General features: G+C 31.2%; 3 protein-coding genes across 3 annotated transcripts; 1 reads left to right on the top strand and 2 right to left on the bottom strand.

Annotated features, from left to right (window-relative positions):
• Positions 1-67: 67 nt before the first annotated feature.
• LOC132742443 (BTB/POZ domain-containing adapter for CUL3-mediated RhoA degradation protein 3-like) lies at positions 68-8,972 on the bottom strand. The gene is made up of 6 exons (XM_060730875.1): positions 8,633-8,972; positions 6,299-6,468; positions 5,521-5,613; positions 4,440-4,492; positions 3,823-4,021; positions 68-3,125 (listed from the first exon to the last, which is right to left on the bottom strand). Exons 1-6 carry the CDS (start codon positions 8,796-8,798, stop codon positions 2,937-2,939), a joined length of 870 nt encoding a protein of 289 aa, XP_060586858.1. The 5' UTR covers positions 8,799-8,972; the 3' UTR covers positions 68-2,936.
• A 2,864-nt stretch (positions 8,973-11,836) lies between these two features.
• Positions 11,837-13,465, bottom strand: LOC132742447 (TP53-regulated inhibitor of apoptosis 1-like). The gene is made up of 2 exons (XM_060730880.1): positions 13,273-13,465; positions 11,837-12,296 (listed from the first exon to the last, which is right to left on the bottom strand). Exons 1-2 carry the CDS (start codon positions 13,414-13,416, stop codon positions 12,210-12,212), a joined length of 231 nt encoding a protein of 76 aa, XP_060586863.1. The 5' UTR covers positions 13,417-13,465; the 3' UTR covers positions 11,837-12,209.
• Positions 13,466-14,686: 1,221 nt separating this feature from the next.
• Positions 14,687-24,380, top strand: LOC132742442 (2-(3-amino-3-carboxypropyl)histidine synthase subunit 1-like). The gene is made up of 12 exons (XM_060730874.1): positions 14,687-14,804; positions 15,855-15,928; positions 16,538-16,607; positions 17,279-17,342; positions 18,152-18,273; positions 18,896-19,056; positions 19,664-19,782; positions 20,302-20,370; positions 21,246-21,402; positions 22,423-22,523; positions 22,927-23,005; positions 23,981-24,380. The coding sequence occupies exons 1-12, from the start codon at positions 14,744-14,746 to the stop codon at positions 24,122-24,124; spliced, it is 1,221 nt and encodes a 406-aa protein (XP_060586857.1). The 5' UTR covers positions 14,687-14,743; the 3' UTR covers positions 24,125-24,380.
• The last annotated feature ends 652 nt before the right edge of the window (positions 24,381-25,032 follow it).

The raw sequence follows: 25,032 nt of genomic DNA, 5'->3' as shown, positions 1-25,032 counted from the left end.
GACAGTGTAAAAGTGACCAGTGATTCCAGCTCTTGATCAAAATAATAATAGGATAAAAAGAAAAATCTTAACTTCTATTATTTTTATATATCTATAAAATTTAATTAACCAGTAGCTGACAATAATAATACTTCAATACAAAACAACAGTTTAATGGTAAACAAGTAAATACAATAAAATTGTATACCCAGTTGAATATTCATACAAGTATATAAAAACAGGCCATGTTTTACTGACATATCCAGTACTACTGGACATTGATGCATTACACAAAATATTTTCTTAAAAAATATGGTTATGTTACATAACTTTGTCTTAAAGGGGTAAAAAATGACAATTGTGAATAAGAAAGCATTTTTGGTTAAATTATGTAGAAAGTAATTGAAAGCAAGAGATATATGACTAGGCTTGAGAATTTTACAGTATTTAAATAAATATATATAATTATAAATGAATGAAGTGTGGAGGTATTTTCTACCCTACTTTCTCAAGAACTAAACTATTTGCATTCCTTTACAGAATTACTAGGATACATTAAAAATTAATTTTAATTCGTATAAATGGCCATAACTTTGGTATTTCTCAAGGAATGTAAATCAGGTTTTTTTTGGTTTAGTTTTCATCCTAAATTTCAGTTGTTTCTAAATGATTATAAAATGTTGTAGATGTAGGAATTCAGAAGGGACAAACAAGAAATACCAAAATATAATTATTTCATTTTTTAGTGGGCTGATATAATATCAATTCAAAATTTTAACAAAATCTTCAGTTAACTTACAAAGAAAAATACAAATTATATAAATAATTTATGAGTAAGAGTCATAATTTTTCAAATAAACTCACATGTTCTAGCATTAGATTACATTAGAATTTTACACCACACATTTCCCCATCATTAAAGCATTATATTTTGTTCTCTTTAATAGTAACAAAATATAAATGTACATTTAGTTCAACTTCAGATATAGTCATGTAACAGGATTTACAGAAACCAGTCATTTAGTTTTAAAGGGAGACTCAGGCAAAATTTTCATTTCACCGTTTTGATTTTTTCATTCATTACTCTGTAAATGCCCTCAAAATAAATACACTAGGCAATCATAGGAACAAAACTTTACTCCTTATAAAAAATAAAATAGTGGCATACTAACTTGATCCAAGTGAGTCAGGTTAGAACGTTAAGATTTCACAAAAGTTGTCACAGTGAGCTCTGGACACGTTAAAGAACATGTCAAATGAATAACTTAAACTTATTTCAATCATACAATATCTACATTATCTGTTATTGTAACTTCCAAGGTTTGTTCAAGTCACATGGCTTGTTTTAAAACTATGCGGTGATTCTGTCGGCATCTAAGTTTGTTCATTATATCTAGATATATTTACGCTTTAAACCCGAAATATCTAGAATTTATATAGAAATTCATGCTGAGACTTTTTAGCATGATTTGAGTACATTAAATCATTTTAAAAAATTTGTCATTTAATTTTACTATTATAGTGCCTCTAAATCCCATAGAACATTTTTAAGTTCCAGCTCACTGCACAAATAAAATACATAAAATACAATTCATATGGGTATAGTATATATTTAGACCCATGGCATGAAAAGTCAATAATTTTTGGCTATAGTTAATCATATTTGTTACAACTTATACCCATAAATATTTAGATTATCTCCCCTTTTGTATTCATAGTAAACATGTATGTATATCAAGTTTTTGAGATATTTTGATACTTTCTGCAAAAGTGACCTTAAACAAAATTGTTAACAAATAATTATGAGGGGATCATGATTAAAGCTCTTTTTCTTTTTCGAAAAGATGAGCAAAGAAATGGAAGATGACAGAAACCGTTTGAATTGAGCCTTATTAGCATGTTTATGTAGCTAAAACAATACTCAAAAATTTAAATTAACATGAATTATACATCACATAACCACTAACAAAAATCATAAACTTTCCAGTATTTTTACAATACAACAAACTGCTACATTGTGTAACCAGCAAAGAAAACACAAAATTAGATGTCAAAACAGTATTATCATATTTACCATGTATAACATAAGCATTTAATGCCCAATGTATACCTGTTAATTTAAACTTTACCAAAATATTTCTGAAAAATAAATTTTCATAAAATCAAAAGTTGAAACTGGGCAAAAGAAATCTCCATTGCAGAAATATTATAATTTGTTTGGTCTGCATTCAAGAAATTATATTAAAGACATATATAAGATAAACTATTGCACAGTGAAGTGGCAGTGTACCAGTGATCACTGCACTCGTCACTCACTCATTTTCTCACTCATTTGCTACTTCATTCACTCACTTTTCTCAGATATTCAAACACTCACTTGCTTATTTACACAGTCACTCCCTCACTCACATGCTCAGTTACTAATTCACTTAGCTCTTTACACCTGATGCCTTTAGTCAAGACAGGTTTGTATAAATATTGAGTAAAACCTTTTCCCCCAAAAAATCATAAGCTTCTATAAACAATTTTCTTCGGGTAACATATAATTGTATTGTACCAAAATCATCAATTTATTATAACAATACAATTACAATGTGTGGTATTTAATAAATTACTAATTTACACAAGAATTAGTCTGACAGTACATGAAGTTTTTTTGTATATTCTGCATGTAGTTGTTTTTTTTGTATATTTTCTGAAACTATAATATTTTATCTTGTCAATGACATCTTACTGGCCACAATGTTGACTGTATCACAAAATCAATAAAGCGCTTTAACAATATACTCTAAAATGCAACAAAATAAATACGATACAACAGTCTACAGCCCTTATAAAGGGCATCTTCTCCTCGCTTTATATAACATAAATACAAGGGGGAAGTTTCTTTTATACGAAATGCTTTTTAGATTCTCCCCTGCCAATATTATGCACATCATCATTCTGAAGATATAAATTTATTTTCTGTTTGTCCGAACACGTGACATGTCATCCATTTCTTCATCACTCTGGTAACCAGTCGCCCCTGTGTTTGTTCCAAACCCTCGTGTAGCTTTCATCAATTCAGCATCTGGTCTCGAGTGACGGTTTTCATATAGTAGACAATTTAACGCCTCTTCATATATCTTTGCTTCAGGAAATTCAACCTGAAATCATACCAACACTTTTTTAAGGAGCTGTAATTTAGTAATTTTCTTATGCCTAGCATTTTACTAAACCAGCTATTTGTTAGTAACATAAAACATCCGACTAATGCCCTGCTTAGTAACGATAGTGCAAATATATAACATAAGATAGTCTTTTATGTTGACAAAACAATTTGTATCATGATTATAATACCAATGTAACATATCTTTTTTTAAATGTCTCATGGGTGGTAAAGCTAACCAGCTTTCCTGAATACATAATTAGAAAGTTAATTTCAGTATTTCCATAACAAAAGACTACTAATGCAACATAATATCCAAATCAACGGTGAGAGACAAGTGACCTTTACACGCAATGTCTGAGATCAATGGTCATGAAAAAATTCCCCCTTGTCCAAGGATCGAACCAACGACACCTGGATTACAAACCCTTTGGACTCCAGACTTAACTAAGCAGGCAGACATGGACATAATGAAGGCTCAGGACAAAATTAGGAAATTAAATATATATAATATGTCATTTATAATGATAGTCTGTTGATCATGTAATGATATGAGACTAACACCTTGTTTCGTAAGTGAGCTTATGACCATCAGACATAATTCATTATTGTCATGATAAACTATGATTACATGTACTAATATATCACTTATATAATTATATATACAATGTATATATAAAAACAAACACACATACCTTAGTATGTTTTTTCTGTTCACCATACACAATGGATGTACAACAAACCTCGGCTATTTTCTGATTATGACCGTAGAATGACCAGCAACAGATTTCACTACTACCTAGAACATCTTTCAGAAATAAGACACGCCCACTGAATCTTAACGCTAACTTGTCAAATAGCTCCAAATTCTTCAAAAAATTGTCATCAGAATTTCTGCAATAAAATAATACAAATCCTTATTCATTATATCTATCTTTTACAATTACATTGCAAACATTCATTCAACCAGTAAAGTAATGCAAATAAACTCAGAACTTACTCAAGAAATCATGTTCAAGCTTTATAATAAGCTAAGAATAGCATCAACAACTACTTCCAGATAAAATTGCCTTAAGTAATAAGTAAGACTTACTAAGACAATTTATTTTGTGATAAATTCCAGTTTGGCTGAAATTCTAATAAATTCATAGCCTTATGAAATTCAAATAAGAAAATCAATGATTTACTTTACATCAAGGGGCCTTGGAAGCATTTGGAAAAGAGGTGCATGTACTTTAATTTCGTATTTTTAACAATTTTTTAACATACAGTATATAACATTGGTCAAAATTTATAATAAATATATACTTACGGAGTGTATGAATACTTGTTGTTATGTCTGTTACATATTAGTTTAATCACAGGCTGAAATATAATATAAATATTTAGATAACAAAATAGTAAATACATGTATAACAAAGTGAAATTATAAAATACTATTTTTCATCCAAACTTGTGCTAGTTTTAGAACTGAAATATTTTCAAATTTATCTCAGGTTCTTTCCTCACAAAGCAGAAAAAGAGACTGATGTGTAATAATGTAACTTTTGAATAATGATGTATATGTACATGTAATCATAAAATTTCTTACTTTGATTCACACTGGTTGTTACTTAATAGTTTAGGTTATGGTGAGCCTGGTGAGGTAGTGGTTATGGTGAGCGAGATGAGGTAGTGGTTATGGTGAGTCAGGTGAGGTAGTGGTTATGGTGAGCCTGGTGAGGTAGTGGTTATGGTGAGCTAGATGAGGTAGTGGTTATGGTGAGTCAGGTGAGGTAGTGGTTATGGTGAGCAAGGTGAGGTAGTGGTTATGGTGAGCCAGGTGAGGTAGTGGTTATGGTGAGCCAGGTGAGGTAGTGGTTATGGTGAGCCTGGTGAGGGTAGTGGTTATGGTGAGCCAGGTGAGGTAGTGGTTATGGTGAGCTAGATGAGGTAGTGGTAATGGTGAGTCAGGTGAGGTAGTGGTTATGGTGAGCCAGGTGAGGTAGTGGTTATGGTGAGCCAGGTGAGGTAGTGGTTATGGTGAGCCAGGTGAGGTAGTGGTTATGGTGAGCCAGGTGAGGTAGTGGTTATGGTGAGCCACGTGAGATAGTGGTTATGTTGAAATAGAGTGGTAATGGTGAGGCAAAGTGATTATGATAAAGTAGTGGTTATGTTGAGATAGAGTGGTTATGGTAAGGTTGTGCTTTTGATGAGACAAAGGGGTTATGATGAGACATAGTGGTTATAGTGAAACAGAGTTGTTATGGTAAGGTAGTTGAGGTCATTTTTTTACGAGATCACTATGCTTGTGTCTAAAATAATACAAGGAGGAGCACCTGAAAACTTTGCTTAAAACCTCACTCATAAACAATCTTCAACTTTAATTTGGACAAAATGATACATTAACATACCTTTACAGTTGTTGAGATGAGACTTTGTTCCTCCCTTTGTGAAGTGACCAGTGGTATACGACACATTGGTTCTACATCATCCTTACCAAGTCTCTGTAAGATACACATATCTATGTTACAGTTGCTCAAAAATTACAATTTTCTCACGAACTGTTTAAACTTTAATGTGCTAAAACTGATTTAAAGACTTTAAATAATAGTAAGCATCTAAGAAAAAAAAGTCAGATCAAAATTAAAACTGTTGAGATGTGGCTAGTCCATGCTAGTAGAGGATTGGAAATTTATGTTTTCAGAATCATGAATTTGGTGATACCAAAATATCATTCCAAATTGTACCAGCTCAATCCATCAACTGAAACTGATTTATCATGCATGTATACATACATACATGTAGTAGAAATACACGCCCAAGTTCTTACAAAGTTCTCAGCATTTCTATCGACACTTGATATGTAAATCAAGCTCATTAATTTTGTAACCCTTAACTTGTTTAGCTAAAAGTGATTAGCATTTTCAACAGGTATAAAGCTAGGCGAGCATGTATGCTCATTTAAATAGGCTCTACCCTGTTGGTAGATTAGTTGTAAACTGAAATCCTTCAATTTTCTAATGTATTATCCAAATTCAAGCAGAGCAACCCCAGTATACAATTTTGGCAGGAAAAGAGGGTTTTAGCATTTTAATAACAAAATCCCTCAAAATAACAATCTGTTCCAACAATTCCAAGAAAATAGTTTGTTATAACTTATATATGGTAAGAACTTAAATATAATCAAACCTTTAAATGTGCCTCCACAAGTTTGACCAGATCTTGAACAAGGAAATATTTAGCTTCCTGCAACAGTTCCATCAGTTCTCTCCTACTGTCTGGAAGTGCAACAGTTCCATCACGCAGAAAATTTAAAATGTATCCAAAATACTGACCATTCCTGTCTATTAAGATCCAACCTGTAACATAATACAAATGAAAATAGTAAAAAAAAGAGAACAAAATATAAATAAAAATATATTATATTATGAAAACAGGACCGTTACAAGTTATAAGTAATTTACTAAAGTAAACAATTTGTCAATGGCCAAAAACAGACTGTCTCCTAACAACATTGATCATACTGCTTATCTCTAAAACAGGTGTTTAAAAAAGTTATTGCACAAAAATAGAGAAATTTTTAGTTTTAAGAGGACATAGTGATGTATTTCAGATCTAAATACTATCAGTGTTTGAAAATACATTGGCCTCAACAGTGCATACATATACAATGTATAGGCTGGATATATGTGACTCACCTACGGCTAGAACTTTTGGCTAGCAATACGGGTAAAGGGTCAACTCTGCCCTATACCAACTCAGCACAGGTCAATTCCGCCCTCTATTATTAACTTATATTACGATATAGATTGTTTAGTTAATAAAAAATTCAAGGAGTAAATAATTATAAAAGTATTCAGAAGTACGATCACTTACAAACAGAAATTAAAAAGGTTGGCAGTGTACATGTACGAATTGTTTGAAATTTTGAAATTATCTTTGTTAAGAAGAGATATCAATACAATATATGTTAAACATTGATCCATAAATATAGTTTTTAGACTGAATTTTATGACAATAAATGTTATTGTATTTAACACTGTTTGTTCTTTTATACGACCAATGCTATTTGAACGAAATTAAAAAAAAACAAACATCTGAAGTATATATATTGACAAAACATGCAAATAAATTGTAAATTCTTCCTTTCTCTACAAATTCACATAGAAATTGGTACTTTGTCAAATTAAAACTTTTCAATATCCTTGAGTAGAGGTCTGTGAAAAATGAAAGTTATAATGAAAACATATAAAAAGTAATAAAAGTAAGCATTACCAGTAATATTTAATTATGGGCCAAGTTGACCCGTGCCGAGTTGGAATAGGACGGAGCTAACTCGGAGCCAAATACCTTTTAGGGCCAAGCTGACCCTGATTCAGCAATACGGGCCCTAGTCCAACTAATTGTACTGCGCGATGAGATATTGTGCTATTTTCTGTCTGGGCAATAACTCGCAATATAAAAGAGAGATTCTGACCCAGAATGAAAATGATCTAGGAATCTCATCTGGCCTTGGAGGAAAAGTCAACTCGGCCCTTTACCAACTCGGCACGGGTCAACTCGGCCCAAGTTACAAAAATATATATAACGTATTAACTTTGCTTTGCATGTTGTTAAGGTAAATGAATGATAAGAAATATCTTATTATTATATAATTATACATTGTACTTCTGCACTGTTTGCTCTTTGTTATATTTATAAACTCTCTCTGTCTGTCTCTTAAAATATGAACTACGTAAATAACCGAGGTAAATCAAGTGAAAAAACAAGAGTTGTTTCCATTCGTTTGATAAAGCCATGTTTAAATCGCTAGTTTGGGGCGATTAAATGTCCGATTTTAAAATTTATTACATCAATTAAAAGCTGGTGATCTAAGCTTCCTCTCAGTATATATTTCAACACATTCTTTGACACTGAAGGTATTTAAATTTACGGTTAAACCTACGACGAGTACAAGTCAGAAATACAGTGAGATACGCAATCGGTTAACTTTACTCGCAATTCTACTGATAAGAAAAGCCTGTCTGCTGCTAGTTAGGAAACTGTCAATCTATGTATTATAAATAGTTACAATAATTACAATAAATAGTGATAACACAAACCTAAATATTAATAATTGAAAAGTGGGCCGAGTTGACCTGTGCCGAGTGGGAATAGGGCCGATTTGACTCGGGGGCCGAGTACGTTTTAGGGCTGAGCTGACCAGGATTCGGCCTTGGCACCTTAATAAGTTAATGTATTTTGACTATATGGGTCCGTACGGCTAGACACTGCCAAAAATTAAACTAAACTCACTTCTCTGTCAGGTTCAGAATTCAAGCTTTGGTAACTATATTCCCAGGTTGGGGTTACATTGACTGGGCATTAGATACAGGAAATGCATTGATACAGTTCACCAAATTTAATCACTAGATGATAGATCTATCACTAAAAATTTGACATTTTACAACTTGAAAAAAGTGAGTTTTCACACTTATTACACCGTTTTCCTGTATTTATGCTTACTTTAAGATAATGTTATACCTTCTGAATCTGTAAGAACCTCCATGCGTCCACTAAACATCGCCCGTAACATGGTATCTTGCTTGGTAAGGGTCCCTATGGTCGTATAATGGAGGGAACCCCCTACGTTCAACTTCACATATTTAGAAGAATTCCCTTTTATCACAGTTTTATGTTCACCCGACATGTTTTTGGTTACTTTAGCTTAATTGTTCACGACCTATAATCTTCAACAGCGTAACGTCTAATGTAATTCCACATACCGGACCTTTTAAAGTGGTTAAATTTAGTAAAATATTCTTAAAAATCTATTTTTACCACACCTAGTTTGTTTCTATTTTTAGAACCAATTTAGAGATTGTGACGTCACTTGTGTCAACACCCTAAAATTATTACGAATACATTTTTACGTTGTTATGATCTTCAAAAGGCTACAGAGGAAATATACATATAAAACACACAAAAATGCAACAAAAATATAATCATAAAAATATTTTTCATTACCCTTGGATTGCCCATAAAGTACCCAGCACTTCCCACACCAATGTATATTAAAATTCATTTTAATCTATAAGACTTATAATTAATAAGGAAAATGTGGAACACAGTTATGTTTATCCATCCAAGGTTTATTTGATAACCACATAGTTGTTGTTTTTTTTCATCGTATAATTGTATGTGACAGGATGACAAAAATTGGCAGCCTCACTAGGGCTCAAACATAGGTCCCTCCCACTCTGCAGCTCTTTTGACCCAGCTACATGTAACCGACTGCTTACCAACCTTCCTGTAATAGTCAACAGATCTATACCATAATAATCTGGTGGCCTTGCCACTTTAGATGTCTTTGTGACCATAATTGGTAGTCTCAGTCCAAGGGCAGTAACTCTAACTTGGACTTTATGGCCCTTTCTGGAAATTTATGAAAATTCATAGTTACTGTTTAACATGCTCAATCAATCTTCAAAAACTGGAGATAACTTCGAGATAATAAATGAAGGTCACTTATAACCCATAAGGCTCTTCTGGCATGGTTTTCATTTCAAAATGAACATGCAAAAAGACCATTGAATGTATAAATACCAACTTTGTCAATAAGCCGGTGACACAAATACCAAACTACCGTATCTTAATAGTTTTATCAGATCCTAAGGTGCATATGTACAAAAAGTCATGAACTCAAATGGAAGAGCTTTAAGTTACTGATATCTATGGATTTAGCTTGTCTGACATTTTTATGGTCTTTGTTATCAGATCTTTTGAGATATCTTTTAAAAAGAAGTAAAGTTTTCAAGATGAACTTCAGAAAATCAACCATGCTCTGTTATCCCTTAGCCCAGATTTCCGCATTGGCCATTCCAATTTGCAGAAAAAATGTTGCAATTTTGCGCATGTCAGCACATTTTCCAAAAAATTATTTCCACATATGGTATGCAAAAACACCTTTTATGTGCGGAGAAAACCAAGCTGAGTTTTAATTAAATCATTGCTTCATGTGATAACTGCAAACCTTGTTTACATACAGCCTTTAATTTTGATGAAAAATATTATAATTAGACATACTAACATCAAGCAGAAAAGTAATTTTCTTGATGCCATTTAGTTTTACTAATGTCACAACTGACATAATATGATATTCATTTAAATCTACCAAATCTGATGATATTACATGGATTAAGTTCATGACAAAGTTGTCCTCGGATATTTGCTATTTAAAGGTAAACAAATCTAGTCATAAATTTTTTAAATTTTTATATCATAATATCAAAAGAAGCACTTAAAAAGTAACTAGAACTTGGCGAGTCGGATGTGTTGCCTTGTGAACAGTATAGTTCTCACTTAGGCATTTTCTTCTTAAATATAGGTAATTTATGAACACTGCTAAAGGGCAATAACTAAAAAAAAAAAGAAGCGCAGATTACCAGTTTTTGTGCACTGCACTTCTTCTTAATGAGATCTACCATCCTATGAAGATTCAAGTCCATAGTTTTTATGGTGTAGGTGAAATGGCCGGGATAAAAATAAAGTAAGAAAATCAACAAAAGGCATTGACTCAAAAATCATGGAGTACCAGTTTTTGTGCACTGCACTTCATCTCAATGAGATCTAACATTCTATGAAGATTCATATCCAAAGCTTTTATAGTTTGGGAGAAATGGCACTGACAAAAATAAAGTATGAAAATAAATAAAGGGCAATAACTCAAAAATTAAGAAGTGCAGAGAACTGGTTCTTGTTCACTGCACTTTTCCTTAATGAGATCTATCATCCTATAAAGTTTCAAGTAAATAGCATTTATTGTTTAGGAGAAATGGCCCGGTGAAAAATAACGTATGAAAATTAACAAAGGGCAATAACTAAAAAATTATGAAGTGCAGAGTGCCGGTTCTTATGCGCTGCACTTCTTCTTAATAAGATTTATCATCTTTAAAATTAACAAAGGGCAATAACTCAAAAAGTAAGAAGTGCAGAGTACCAGTTCTTGTGCACTGCACTCATTCTTAATGAGATCTATCATCTTATAAGTTTCAAGTTGATAGCTTTTATAATCCATGAGAAAAGGCCTGGTCAAAAATAAAGTATGAAAATTAACAAAGGGCAATAACTCAAAAATTAAGAAGTGCAGAGAACCGGTTCTTGCGCACTGCACTTCAGGTTATTAAAAGGAGCATGCATATCAAGTTTGGAGTCAATCCGACTAATAGTGACCAAGTTATGTGCAGGACAAGCTTTTGGGGACGCCGACAATGCCACCGCCAACAAAAGTAACCCCTATATGCCCTTTTAAAGGCAACACAAAAATCTGCAAAGGATAATAAAGAAAATACTCAGAATTGATTTTTGTGCAACTCTACGCCCAATATGAGTAAAATTCATTCATTTATGGGTCATTTTGCATAATAAAAATTAATGTACTGGAAAGGAAAAATTGGTGAGAGAATGATTAGCAAATTTGCACATGATTCAGACCAACATCAAATGGTTTACAAATTTTGGAAAAATATTTCACGTCAAATATCATGTCAAAAAAAACTCAATGGAGTCACTGTAAGCTATAATGGTCCCTTTAATAAATGTATAGAATGAGCCAACAAATATTTTCTGATTTCAGCTCTAAAAGGATCCTTAAGTCATAGGTAATCAAGGTTAAAGAAAGATTGCTCGTATTATCTGTTACAATTATACTAAGCAGATATTTTTTAAGAAGAAATCAAATGAAATTACTCATGTTTAAATAATTTTATTTTATTTTCATAAAAATAATATAAAAAATCACAATTGCATCATACTAAACTATTGTTCACAATAATATAGTTAAACAAATGATAGAGCACAACAACTAATGTTTATAGTTATACATCTGCCTGCAGGAAACATGTGACAAAATGTAACTCATCAGAATATCAAGAATAATTCAGACAGTTCATTACAGGCTGCAATTTAAACACAATAATCCTGTCACAATTATACAGATGAACATTTACTTCAGATTCTTACATGTACATTTTGTGATTCATTAATGTTATGTGAACATTAGAAAGTCACTCATGCTGCAGAAGGAATGGATTTAAAGATTGTTCTACAATATTATCACACTTTAACTCGGTGGTTTTTTCTCATCTGCTGTCCCAAGTACTTGTCTTTCAATTTCATTTGGTTCAATATTCTTCTCCCTCATAGCTTTCTGAAAAAGGAATAACAAACCTCATTAGAAAAATATGAAAAGAAAATTTTATATAAAATTAATATTTGTTAAAGATGTCTTAACAGGTTTTATTGAAAAGAAAAAATAGAAGTGACATATTTATCTAAACTGCAGTATTTTTCACATAAAACACAAAGTTTTAAAATGTTTGATATCATTAAAATTTTGATAAAAATATCCCTAAAAAAAACGGAAAAGAAAATATGATAATTTCAGATAACTGGGACAAGCAGCTGAGTTATTTGTTCAGCCAATCAGGTAAACAGATTTTTTATTTCATCAAGTTGATCATTGTGAAAGAGTATTTTACTAATTTAATTAAGAGAATATATGCCAAAGATGTAAGATTTAAACAGTACTTTTGTAGCTAAATTGTCTAAACATAATTATACAAAAGTTTATAAATGTAATTAATATAATACAGATTCAATTATATTTAATTTAAAAGCCATGCTTATAATAAGAGCATTAATATCAGTTAATAAACATCTATTTAAACAATACACTTATAAATGGATCCATCGAATGCTCATTGGGCGCCAACATAAGACGGGTTAGACTGCTTATTCAATTGTAGTTGCTTGTCCCATACTATGATATTTCAGATGATACAAAATGACATATTAATTAGATTGTTTTTGAAAAGTACACTTAGGGCAGCTTTGTAGAGGGGGTATAGCTAAAGATACTTCAGCGAACAGGTTTTATAGTTCTGCTAGACCTGTTCGCAGTGTCAAAATAAAAGCGACATATAAAGTTATGGAAGCCAGAACTATCCGGGGTAGTGACTAATCGACACAAAGAACCCCTGTTCAAAAACACAATTTCATCATAATTCAGTAGAAAGTTCTACATGTACCTCAAGCAGTTAATCTTTAATGGAAGAAACAAGCACTAAAGGAGTTTTTTATGTGAATGTTTTACTGTATTTCATCATCTTAGTTTAAACAGATACCTTGACACACTGATTGTAGGGTTTAAACAGTTCAGGACATGGCTCCGACTTCTCCCCTTTCAGAAATTTCTCAGACAGCCACTCATTAAAACATTCGTCGTAAGCTCGTTTGAGTTCAACACACTCTTCCCCTACACTATTCATGTTTACAGGGTTGCATATGCCGGAAGTGCCTACCAACACCCAAGAACCTACATACACATATAAAATAGTTTTTAAAAACTGTTCACGAAAAAAGTGAAAACTGTCTCTTTTCTCACAAAATTGACTGACAAAATTATAGAAAAGTTAATATTACAAATGTGCAAACAATTTTGATAAAAAAAGACAATGTTTTCCACATTGCGGAGGAATACAGTAATGAAAGGGTTTGCCTAAAATACGAAAGTGAGATTTTTGACGAAAGTGAGCGAAAGTGAGCGAAAGTGAGTTTTAGAATTTGAATTGTATCGTTTTAATAGAATTTTACAGTACAATTGCTGTTTGTCGACGTATATTATTAGCAACTTATTATATATATATTATAATAAATTACCATAATCATGATTTAATCGCCATTTATTGGCCTAATTTCTATATACAAGTTCAGCGATCTTCCTTTCGCTTACATTGAAAAATACGAAAGTGACTTGTAAAATATCAAATATTGAGTTTGAATTGAAAATGTCCTTAAACTGCAGTTTGTAAACGTATATTTTCAGAAATTAATAATTTGATATTCAACACTACATTTCAGTTAAACCTTGTATTTGATATTTTAGAGGTCACTTTCGTATTTTCAATGTTCACATGAGCGAAAGGAAGATTGTTGAACTTGTATATATAGAAATTATGTAGAAAAAATGGGGTAAAAATCATCATAATGATTAATTTTGAAAATGAATAATATTAATTTTGGATATTATACGCCTGAAAAATGCAATTTATGCGTAACTTTCAATTTGAACAATGCTTTATTTCATATTTTACAAGTCACTTTCGTATTCTTCAATGTGAGCGCAAGGAAGATCTCAGAACTTGTGCATAGAAATTATTCAAACAAATGGTGATTAAATCATCATACTGATTGTTATTGAAAATATATATTATATATTTCTGATGATATACGTCTGCAAACTGCAAATTTCAATTTAAACTCTATATTTAATATTTTACATGTCACTTTTTTATTTTTCAAAGTGAGCGAAAGGAAGATCTCAGAACTTGTGTATAGAAATTGTGCAAATAAATCGCGATTAAATCATCATAGGGATTATTTTTATAAAAAAATGTTATTAGTTGCTAATAATATACGTCTACAAACAGAAAATTCAGTGTGAAATTCTATTAAAACGGTACAATTCAAAATTTAAAAGTCACTTTCGCCCACTTTCGCTCACTTTCGTCCAAAATCTCACTTTCGTATTTTAGGCATACCGGTAATGAAATAAGCACGTGTTTACATCTGTCAAAACAACAAATGTAAACAAACATGTCTGAGTGTGTGATAGTTCCAGCAAAACGTGACAGGAAGGTTATAACTGGCCCAAAAGGTTATATGAAACATTGTATTATTACGAAGTTTTTGAAAAATGATATAAAATTTTAATTATAAAAATGTCGCGAAAATATATGACAAATAGAAAATTCCTGAATTTCGGATATGTCACAATTTGGCTATTGTTTTCTTTATGTACACTTACTTGAATGTATATACATGTACATTCATATATATATATTTAATGCCAACTATAAGTCGATGACTTCTCAGGAGAATGTAACATTAGTTACTGTATTTTTAAGTTATGCTCAGACAAATACATTTTGTATATTTAAACAAGTTATGCACTGTTATGATTTTCATCACACAGATGCTGCCATTCTAAACCTAGATTCTAAACACTGACTGGTGTCTGAACCCTATATCTGTAAATAACTAGGTGGACATTCAATAATGTTGTTAAACTGTTAACACAACTGCAATTTAGTTGAAGTGGCCTTATATTACCCCACAGTCTACTAAATTTGGTGTGAATTTCTGTTACTATTGTCCTATCTTGTGATTGCTACTTTTTTACTCATATCCTACAACTTCACTATATTAATTACAATATTATATAAAGAGAACTTCATAAAAAGTTAAATTTCATTTGGAATGTAAACTGTTTTATTAAACCATTGTAAATTAAGGTTATTAATATTATTACATTTGTCTGGATATAAAAAAAAAACCCGCCTTTTTAAGGATGTTTTAGACTTACAAACATGCTTCTTTTCTGTACAAGAGATATTTTCCTTTATCAGTATCTTCATATTTTGTTGGAGTGAAATAGTGGCATTAATATAATTAAAGTGGCATAACAATAACCAATTTCTTAACTTTTAAATTACATACATTTTTGTGTATTAAAGCATTATTTTGAAAAACAGTCACTATTAAGAATGTCCAAGCCAAGATTCAAAATCCAATTCATTTCCAACTATTCTTATAATCTGCTAAAATCAAATCATTGTTTACCTGATTTTAAATACAACATAATTTAGACCGAAAAAGATTTGAAACATACCATAATACATTGTAATTCAATTGTTTTATATTTCAGGACCAAGAAAGACTGCTCACCAGATTCCAGATGAAATATTAAATGATGCCATGTTAAATGAGGCAGTTCAGCAGGTTTCAGAAACAATTATTATCAACTTTCTGTATCATTTAATGATAGATTGCTTTTAAAATTTCACTTGTTTTTATAATGAAAAACTAATGTTATAAGATAAATGTATTTTTTTCCAATAGCAATGAAAAATCAAAATATAATAGACAATTATGGCAAGCTTTTTGATTATTAGGCAAACTTAATGTTTTAGCTACATTATTAGCTTCTTTTTATGGCTTCAGTGTTGTAATAGTGGTCAAAGGGAAGTAACTACAATAAACTTTACTTAATCCCCATAATTAAACATTAAAACCAGGTATCATAAATGTTTTTCCTGGAGCCATATTTCTAGCTTAGATTTTGACTGAATAATATCCCTTTTCAACTGGGAAAATAATAAGTAAAATGCAACGTCTGTCTATTCAACCTGACTGATGATATTCTTTTTAAACTTCACACTGTCTTTAGTGTCGTAATTGCAGGTCACTGGCCAATTTCCAAACTTTGGCATATCTCCTTGATTTTCAATGAATTATTCCCCTTAGTGAAAATCCTGTATAACTTTTGTAAATTGTACGTTATTAATTAATCTCTGAAAAAGTGTCAGACACCATTTTTTTTGCTTTCAGTTACCATCAAATTACAATTTTGAAATTCCTAAAACAATATGGAGGATCAGACAGACTGGAGCAAAGAGAGGTAGGTTATATGCTGCTGTTGCCATGGTGACAATTTATCAAATTACAATGTAGATACATGTACATGTAGTTAATACGTGCAATGTATATTTTTTCAGTGTTTATTTATCTGCAGACTTGTTTGTTTATACGCATACATTGTATTTAAAGGGTCTCCACTGAGGGTTTTTAAGGGTCTCATGAGAGGACTGAAAATATTTGTGAAAAAGATTTGTGTACTATTTTACAGAGGCCTTGAACAAAAAATTGTGTTCAAACTTTCAGATCATTTTCTAGCTCTGTTTTCCCAGATAATCCTTTTTTGTGTAAATGGCCCAAACATGAATAGTGTTGCACTCAAATCTAGCTAAGAATCACTTAAATGATCAATATTCATTGAATTTTGAATATATTTCTTTATTATCCTTTACAGACTTTTTCATTTTGAGTTCTTGACTATTACATGTATTACCTACTAGTAAATAAGAATTTCAGATTTTATGTTTTTTTTGCTTTTTAACATCCCTGGAGCTCCTTTAAGGTTCATAAGATTCTTTTTATATTTTACAAATATATAATATATAATATAATCCATCAGCTTAGATTTCTCTGCTGAAAGATGATTTTAGGGAAATAGTTTTTGATTGTTGATAACATTGATATTCAATTTACATGATATGTTTTATATTTCAGTTGCCCTGCAGTTCCCAGAAGGTCTCTTGTTATTTGCATGTACAATATCAGATATTATAGAACAGTGAGTTATCTCAATCCTTAAGTCATTTCACATCGGCATAAGGCTTATACATTTTCAAAATCAAGGAAGCAGACTTTTGAAAACAATAAAAAATAGAGAGAAAAAAGCTTGAAAAGGGAATCGAAAAAAGGCTTGAAAGGAAAATAGAAAAAAAAAAGCTTGAAACAAAATACTTCAGAACATTCATCCATGCCCAGTGGAATCAGTATTTTATACTGAAATAGATATTATTGGTAGCACTTTTAAGCAGTTTAAATTAGACAAAGTTTTGTTTAAATCTCTCACATGTAACTGTATGAAGAGAAGGTCATAGAATTGCAAAATTTTGTTACTGACCATTATGGCTTGTAATTGCATGCCTCGCACCACTGTTTGTTTAAGTGTTGTAAGGAATAATGAATTTGCTCATGTTAAAAGGCTTTTATTGAAGTTATAAATTGTTCTACTTAGGCAAACTTTCTTGTACCTGAAGTAATCAAACTAGCATAACCTTAATACCGTAAGTTATCGATATACAACAATTATTCAGTAATACTGCGCATTTGTGACATTGCTTGGTTGGATAATTGTGATGTTTATATAGTTTTATATACATGGCTGCTGTCAGTTTTTGTAGAAATTACAATTTTCTTCCTCTAAAAAAAGACGTTTGCTGACAGAATATATGTCCGTATATAAACACTTGTTTACAATATAACCCTTGCCGTCATATATTCAAACAACTGTTTATTTAGGGCTATACAAAGTGCCAATATCTTTATAACTAAATATGTATGACATGACAATAATCATACAATGTATATGATCAGATTTACAGATGCCGATACATTGATTATGGGAGACGTGACATATGGGGCATGTTGTGTTGATGATTATTCTGCCCGCGCTCTCGGAGCTGACATCATGATCCACTATGGTCATAGTTGTCTAGGTAATCTTTCCCTGCACCCAAGGGGTCATTATGTTTTATTCGAATTCATAAAATACCTTTGCTGTGTTCATTGTCCTATGATCATAAAATGGTTGTTTCCCAAGGCCATTTGTTTTTGGGCATAGTATGAAAAGCTTGAAAAATTTTCTGACAATATACCTGAAGGCCCAAATTTAAGACATCTTATTCAAAGAACGACTACTCACTAGATGGTTAAAAATTGTTTGAATTGTGAAAAAGAATACTTCCAATATGCATGTATTAAAGAAATATATTACATATAGTTTATTTCCTTAAGAGTAAATGGCAGTTGCTTTAATTCATTGATTGACAGTTAAAAACTTTACAAAAACAACAGCATAATATTTTGTTACAGAATATTATATTTTGTTTACATATAATATTAATTTGTGTTAAATAACAGAGGCATTTTATATAAAAAAAACTGTCTGGAGCATTGACCTTAAGAGTCTAAAAAACGATATAATTTTATTGTTGATGAATTTTATAAAAGATATTTCATAAGATATAGCTTTATACCCTTTAAACTAATTGGGGAAAAAACATTTTGTCGAAGACCACATGACTGGTATTTGAATATTTCATATGTTTTATATTTCAGTACCTATAGATAGAACAGAGGGTATACAGATGTTATATGTGTTTGTGGACATTAAGATTGACACTGTACATTTTATAGACACATTGAGACATAATTTCTCACAAGGTACATGTACTAGCCTAGCACTAGTCAGCACTATACAGTTTGTTACAGCATTACAGGTATATATTGACACTGTGTTATAGGTTCTTTTAATTACCAGTATTTATTTTGGACTGCCACATACAAATACAAGTAGTCTGAAAATTTCTCAGCTGGAGGCACTTTGAATATTTTGTGTAAAAACAGTTCAATACGTTGATGTGTCATTCACCATTATATTTTCAATAGATAAACTTATACCAAACTTTTATATGTATAAATATGTACGACCATAGACTTTGATGCTTGTGAGAGGTAGGCGAGAATGTAGAATAGAGTTGCTTTTAATGGGTTCACAAAGACATGTTTAACTCTTAGGAAATAGCTCTTTAAGTGAGAACTCAGATGTATAAATCTGTCAGTAATTAATAATCTTGCTAACTAAAAATAAATTTGAGCATTTACTATACCATATGTCGGGAAGACGTACGCTATGTGTAGGCGGAAACAACAACGACGTATTGATGGCGGGAATCAAGATGACGTCAACATATATATCAACGTCACTACCGCTTTACTTGTTTATATTGAGATACATGTAATAAAAAAGATATAGAAACAAGACACAACGCGAAGCTTATATATCTATACCTCACACCATACTTAAAAAATCTGTTATTCTTTCAGTCTGTGAGTGAACATCTTAAGGAAGAATATAAGATAATATTACCTCAGTGTAAACCTCTCTCACCTGGAGAAATACTTGGCTGCACATCACCAAAACTAACTGGAGCTGATGTCATTGTGTAAGTGTCAAAATTAATGCTGTAATGGTTTCTCTGTGTCAGTGTTGTTGATTTCTAGTGCTGGTTCAATGATAAATATTTATATAACTTACTTGAAGACAGTTATCTAACAAGTCTCCCAGGGTTCCATTTTACTTATTAGTAAAAACGATACATAATGTGCCATATCACCTTACTATTTCTCATCTTCACAAATTTTTTAGTAAAAACAACTGAAGCTTTTTATATTCTTCAAATATTAAATCATGATTAATTTAAACATTATCTATCTATGCTTGATGTGAAAAAATGTGTAGCTTATTTTTTTGAACACACTCTCAAGCACATTTCCTAGAAATAACTAGTCAATAGAAAGAAGTCTTGTGATCCCATTATGGCTTAAACCTATGTTCAGAAAATTTGACTACTAGACTGCCACATCATAATCTAAAGATTGAAATGAAATAGTATATAAGATATGCAAGAAATAATTTTTGATACATAAAATCAATACAATGTGAATATAACATACTATTGCAGATATCTGGGAGATGGAAGATTTCATTTGGAGTCAATAATGATCCATAATCCTGATATACCAGCATACAGGTAAATTATCTCATTAAACCAACCTACAGGTACACCATCTTGATATACCATTACACACTATACAGTTAACATTTATATAAACGAAATATCCTAATATACCAGCACATGTATAGAGGTGAAATATCTTGATATACCAGAATACACTATACAGATAAGATTTCTATTATACCAGCATTCTGATACACCAGTATACAGGTATTTTATCCTTATATACACAAGAACACAGTTACTTTATCCTGATATCCCATTATGCAGATAAGTAATCCTGTTAACCATTTATAGTATAAACATGTAGTTGGTATACCAGTAGAGAGCGTAGCAAGTGTGATAATATATACCAGCATTCAGGTAAGATATATACTGAAGACCAGTATATAGGTACCATGAAGATATCCTATGATATTAAAGAACAGTAATGATTATATGAACCCCTAATGCAGTCAACATTTAGGTCAGTTATTTGTCCACTGCATTGTTTATGGCAGTAGAATGGTAATATTGTGTTGGGAATGCAGTTAGATAAATAATTAATAAATTTTAAAAAGAGTAAGTAAGCACATTAGTTACTCAACTTACTAACACTGTAAAGGTCATATGGTGACTTTCCAGCTTTACCTCAAGTGGCCCTCTGTGCATTATTTCAAGCACAAACAGGCATCCAAGTAGAACCACCGACGTTCTTTAAGCTAGCTGGATAGTTTCCTCACATGAAAGAATCCAATGTCCCTGGAGGGATTTGAACCAACAGCTATGAGTGGCAAGTAGTTTGAGGTCAAAGACCTCAGTCACTTGGCCAGAGACTCTCCTTTAAACATTTAATACAGCATTATTTTTCCTCCATATTTTTACATTTCTTCCTTTTTCAATATTTTTAGATATGATCCGTACAGTAAGATATTTTCACGAGAATATTACGAGACAGAGAAGATGCATGAAATACGTAGACAAGCTATAGCCCGGGCATCTCGTGCTCAAAATATTGGAATTATTCTTGGTACACTAGGCAGACAAGGAAATCCTAAAATTCTACAGGTTCGTGAATGTATAAACTTTGTAAACAAATATTCTACAAGTATTTACAAGCAGAGTAGTGCATGGTTTTTATACCTAATCATATGGTAAATTCTAACTTTGATTAAAAGCTTAATGCACATTGCCAGCAAGTTTATTGGTTGTCTGTCAAACGTTGATCTTGTAATGAACTGGATAAGAACTTACTGCTCTTATATATGATTAAGTTTGTATATTACAAAGATATTTTTCTGATTGTGACTCCTTAGATAAACCACAAATTGTTTAAAATTCAACATTATATAAACCTTGTATTGTTTTTGGTTTAAAGAGAATTCAATTAATATTGTCCATGTATTTTGACTTCCAAAAAATTAATTTGTTTAAGACTGTGTACCGTAATGTTGTCTGGGCGATAAATAGCAAATGTATTTTCACTAGTATAGAAAATGTGCAAAAAATATACCTACCATTTAGTAGAATTAGGAATATACATGTATGACTGAATGAAATTACTTAATGTGGAGATTTGTTTTTTTTTGCAAACATAATGAAATCAGGACATATGATACATCCGTGATATATACATTTATCACATAAACTGTGGCGCAGAAGTATAATAATGCCATTTAATAAAAATGATTTTACACTAGTGTAATAACTCTTTGACATGACGTTTGTGCTATATATAAACATATAAGCATTAAAGCGCGCTAATGTAAACGTTACACTATAGGCGCGTCATTGAAAAATTAGGTTATTTTAACAGTTTACTGTTCTTATTTTATATATGTGATAAATAGAATATTATATTTGTGTAGATTCAATAATAATTTTATTGAACTCGAATAAAACAATATTGATTTTATTCAACTTGTTCAATAAATTGAGACTAGTATTAAACTACACTTATTCAATATCCTCTATATATTTTCATTAATTACACATAAGATTTTGGCAGATGTTGATTTATAGGAAAGTGCCCTTTTGGAAACAAAAATCTGTTATATTGATAACTAACCCATGATGATTTATCTTCAGCATCTACAAGATAAAATTGTTGAAAGTGGTAGAAAATATGTCACTGTGTTACTGTCAGAGATTTTCCCAAATAAACTTGCTCTGTTCCAAGATATAGATGCGTAAGTAAAAAATATTTACAGGAACAAATATACTACTATAAACTAAACAAAGATTACATTTATTATTTTGTTTAACAGAAAAAAAGAACAAGTAATTTTTTTCTAGACTTAATGTAGCTATGTTATAACAAATAAATGTCAGGCTGCTTTCACATTTTTAGCTTGACTTTTTTTTTTCACGAAAAAACAAAAGAGTTGATAATAACTTTTTAAGTTTTCATTGTATTGGCTTCGTACTTGGCTACAAAAGCCATTGGGACAAGACCTTCAAGTAGACCAGACGAAAAAAATTTTGTGACAGAAATATAAATGTATCACCTGTACTTAAAAAAATATACAATGTATTAGTAAATATTATCATTTCATATATAACAGAATAGTAACAGAGCTGTTTATATTGTAGTTGGGTACAAATTGCGTGTCCAAGATTGTCAATAGATTGGGGAATGGCATTTGATAAACCTTTACTATCACCATACGAGGTATGTAAGCTTAGGTTTTATAAATATACTACATTGTGTCACATTTCACATACATGTGACAAATGAAATGGGCCATATCTGGATTTTCAGCTGGATTTTGAGGCTCAAAACTGGATTTTTTTATTGACTCGAATTTCAATGGGTGTTTGGCACATTTTGTTCAAAGAATCTATATTACCCACAAAATCATTAAATGATTTTATTTTTGTATGATTTTTTTGTTGATCAATATTAATTCATTTCACCAAAAAATAAATAAATAGATAAATAAATAAGTGTAGTCATACAGGCTATTTCTAAAACAGTCACATTTTCACATTTCATTATTTTCAGTTTAAATAATTATATCAGTCTTTTCACTCATACAATGATTGGCTAATAATTTAAAACACAATCTATTTGAAAACGTGCAAAACCTATTCATGAACAAAAGACTCTGACAGTTGAATAACATAACGTAAGTAGAAGACTCAAAATAAATGCAAGAATCGTCCAGTAAATTAAATCCACATTTTTGCCTCGATGATTGTGTAATTCCTAAACAAAACAACAAAAAAATTACCCACTCACTAAAAATAGGTTAATTAGACATGTACTATTTGCCGCATCTCAAACAGGTTTTTGAATCATCCATTTTAAATGATTCTGCTCACCTTTAATCTTTATCAGTGCGGCACTAATCAAAGAAAATCAAAGGTTGAGCCGAATTCATACATGTAAATTTACAGAGTCATGTTGATTTTTTTTAAATATCGGGAATTCAAGCTGTAATGTCGGGAATCTGGATCAGTGTTGAAATATCAGGATTTTTTTAAATCCCGCCAGGATATCACATTTATGATTTAATATGTTACATTAAGTAAAAGTATATCTTGGATTAAAGCTTTCTACGAGTATCTCAAAATTTACTTTCCAATATTTTGTCCAAACCTGTCTCTCTTTTTTTAGCAATATATTTTGTGTTATATTATTTAGATGTCAGTGGCGTTGAATTCTGTACAGTGGCAGAGTGTATACCCAATGGATTTTTATGCTAATGACAGTCTTGGTGCCTGGACAAACAATAATGAAGCTCATAGGCCAGTCAGACAGAGAAAAACTAGACCAGTCAAAATTTAAATAAAACCAGACAACCATTCAGCATCATCTGGAGGCTTGCAGGCAGAAAAGTTACAGAACAGTTCTGCAGACGTTTGTTTAGATAAACAGAACACTGTAGCAGATAAAACTGTTTCAGACAAGAACACTGAAGATTTACATGAAGTTTTAAATACATGCTCTGATAACTCTTGTTGCAGAGCAGAAGACACAAAATGTTGCGCTAACAATACTTGACCTAGTTTTTATGATAGCAATAAAATGTTACATTAATCTCGATCGTTGTTTATTCTAACTGTATCTTTATAAGCAACAGGACACTATGTTAAGTTCTGAAGCTTTGTAATGTAGTTTGTCATATCCTTAATTTAAATTGGGGTAACATACAAAATGTGCAATTATTAAAAAATAGGTATTTTTGTTAAAACGTCTTTTTAAAATCATTTTATTTTTTTTATAAATAATTGCCCTCCAGCCTTCATTTCAAAAAATTTGTTAGAAATACATAACTTAAACAATTGTTTAAAACAAAAAAAAAAAAATTTTAAACCTTGCTCAGGTTTTATAAGTACTATGTTTGCTTTTTCTACGAGCTTTTTGAGTATATAAAGCCTATGTGCTCTCATTTGTAATTCAGGCACTGTCGGGTTTGCTTAAAAGGTAGAGCGTTGACTTTGCATTGGGTGTTTTCTGGGTTTGATTCTCAGACAGTGCAGGTCACTTTCGTTGTGATTGATCATAAAATCCTGTCTATGGTCATACGCACTATACCTCTGTTCTGGTATGTACAGAAGTTGTCAGTTGAAAGAGAAGGCAACTAGTACTGGTAAACTGCTAGACAGCTTGCCCAGGAAGAATACGGTGGCTAACTGTGCTCTGGTAAATTCATTGTGGCTTAATGCGAAAAACTACCAATACCACCACATTTG

The sequence above is a fragment of the Ruditapes philippinarum genome, unplaced genomic scaffold, assembly GCF_026571515.1.
Source record: "Ruditapes philippinarum isolate M1 unplaced genomic scaffold, ASM2657151v2 ctg265_1_1_1_1, whole genome shotgun sequence".
In the NCBI taxonomy this organism is placed as follows: domain Eukaryota; kingdom Metazoa; phylum Mollusca; class Bivalvia; order Venerida; family Veneridae; genus Ruditapes; species Ruditapes philippinarum.
This window is presented reverse-complemented; position numbering and strand designations above follow the sequence as displayed.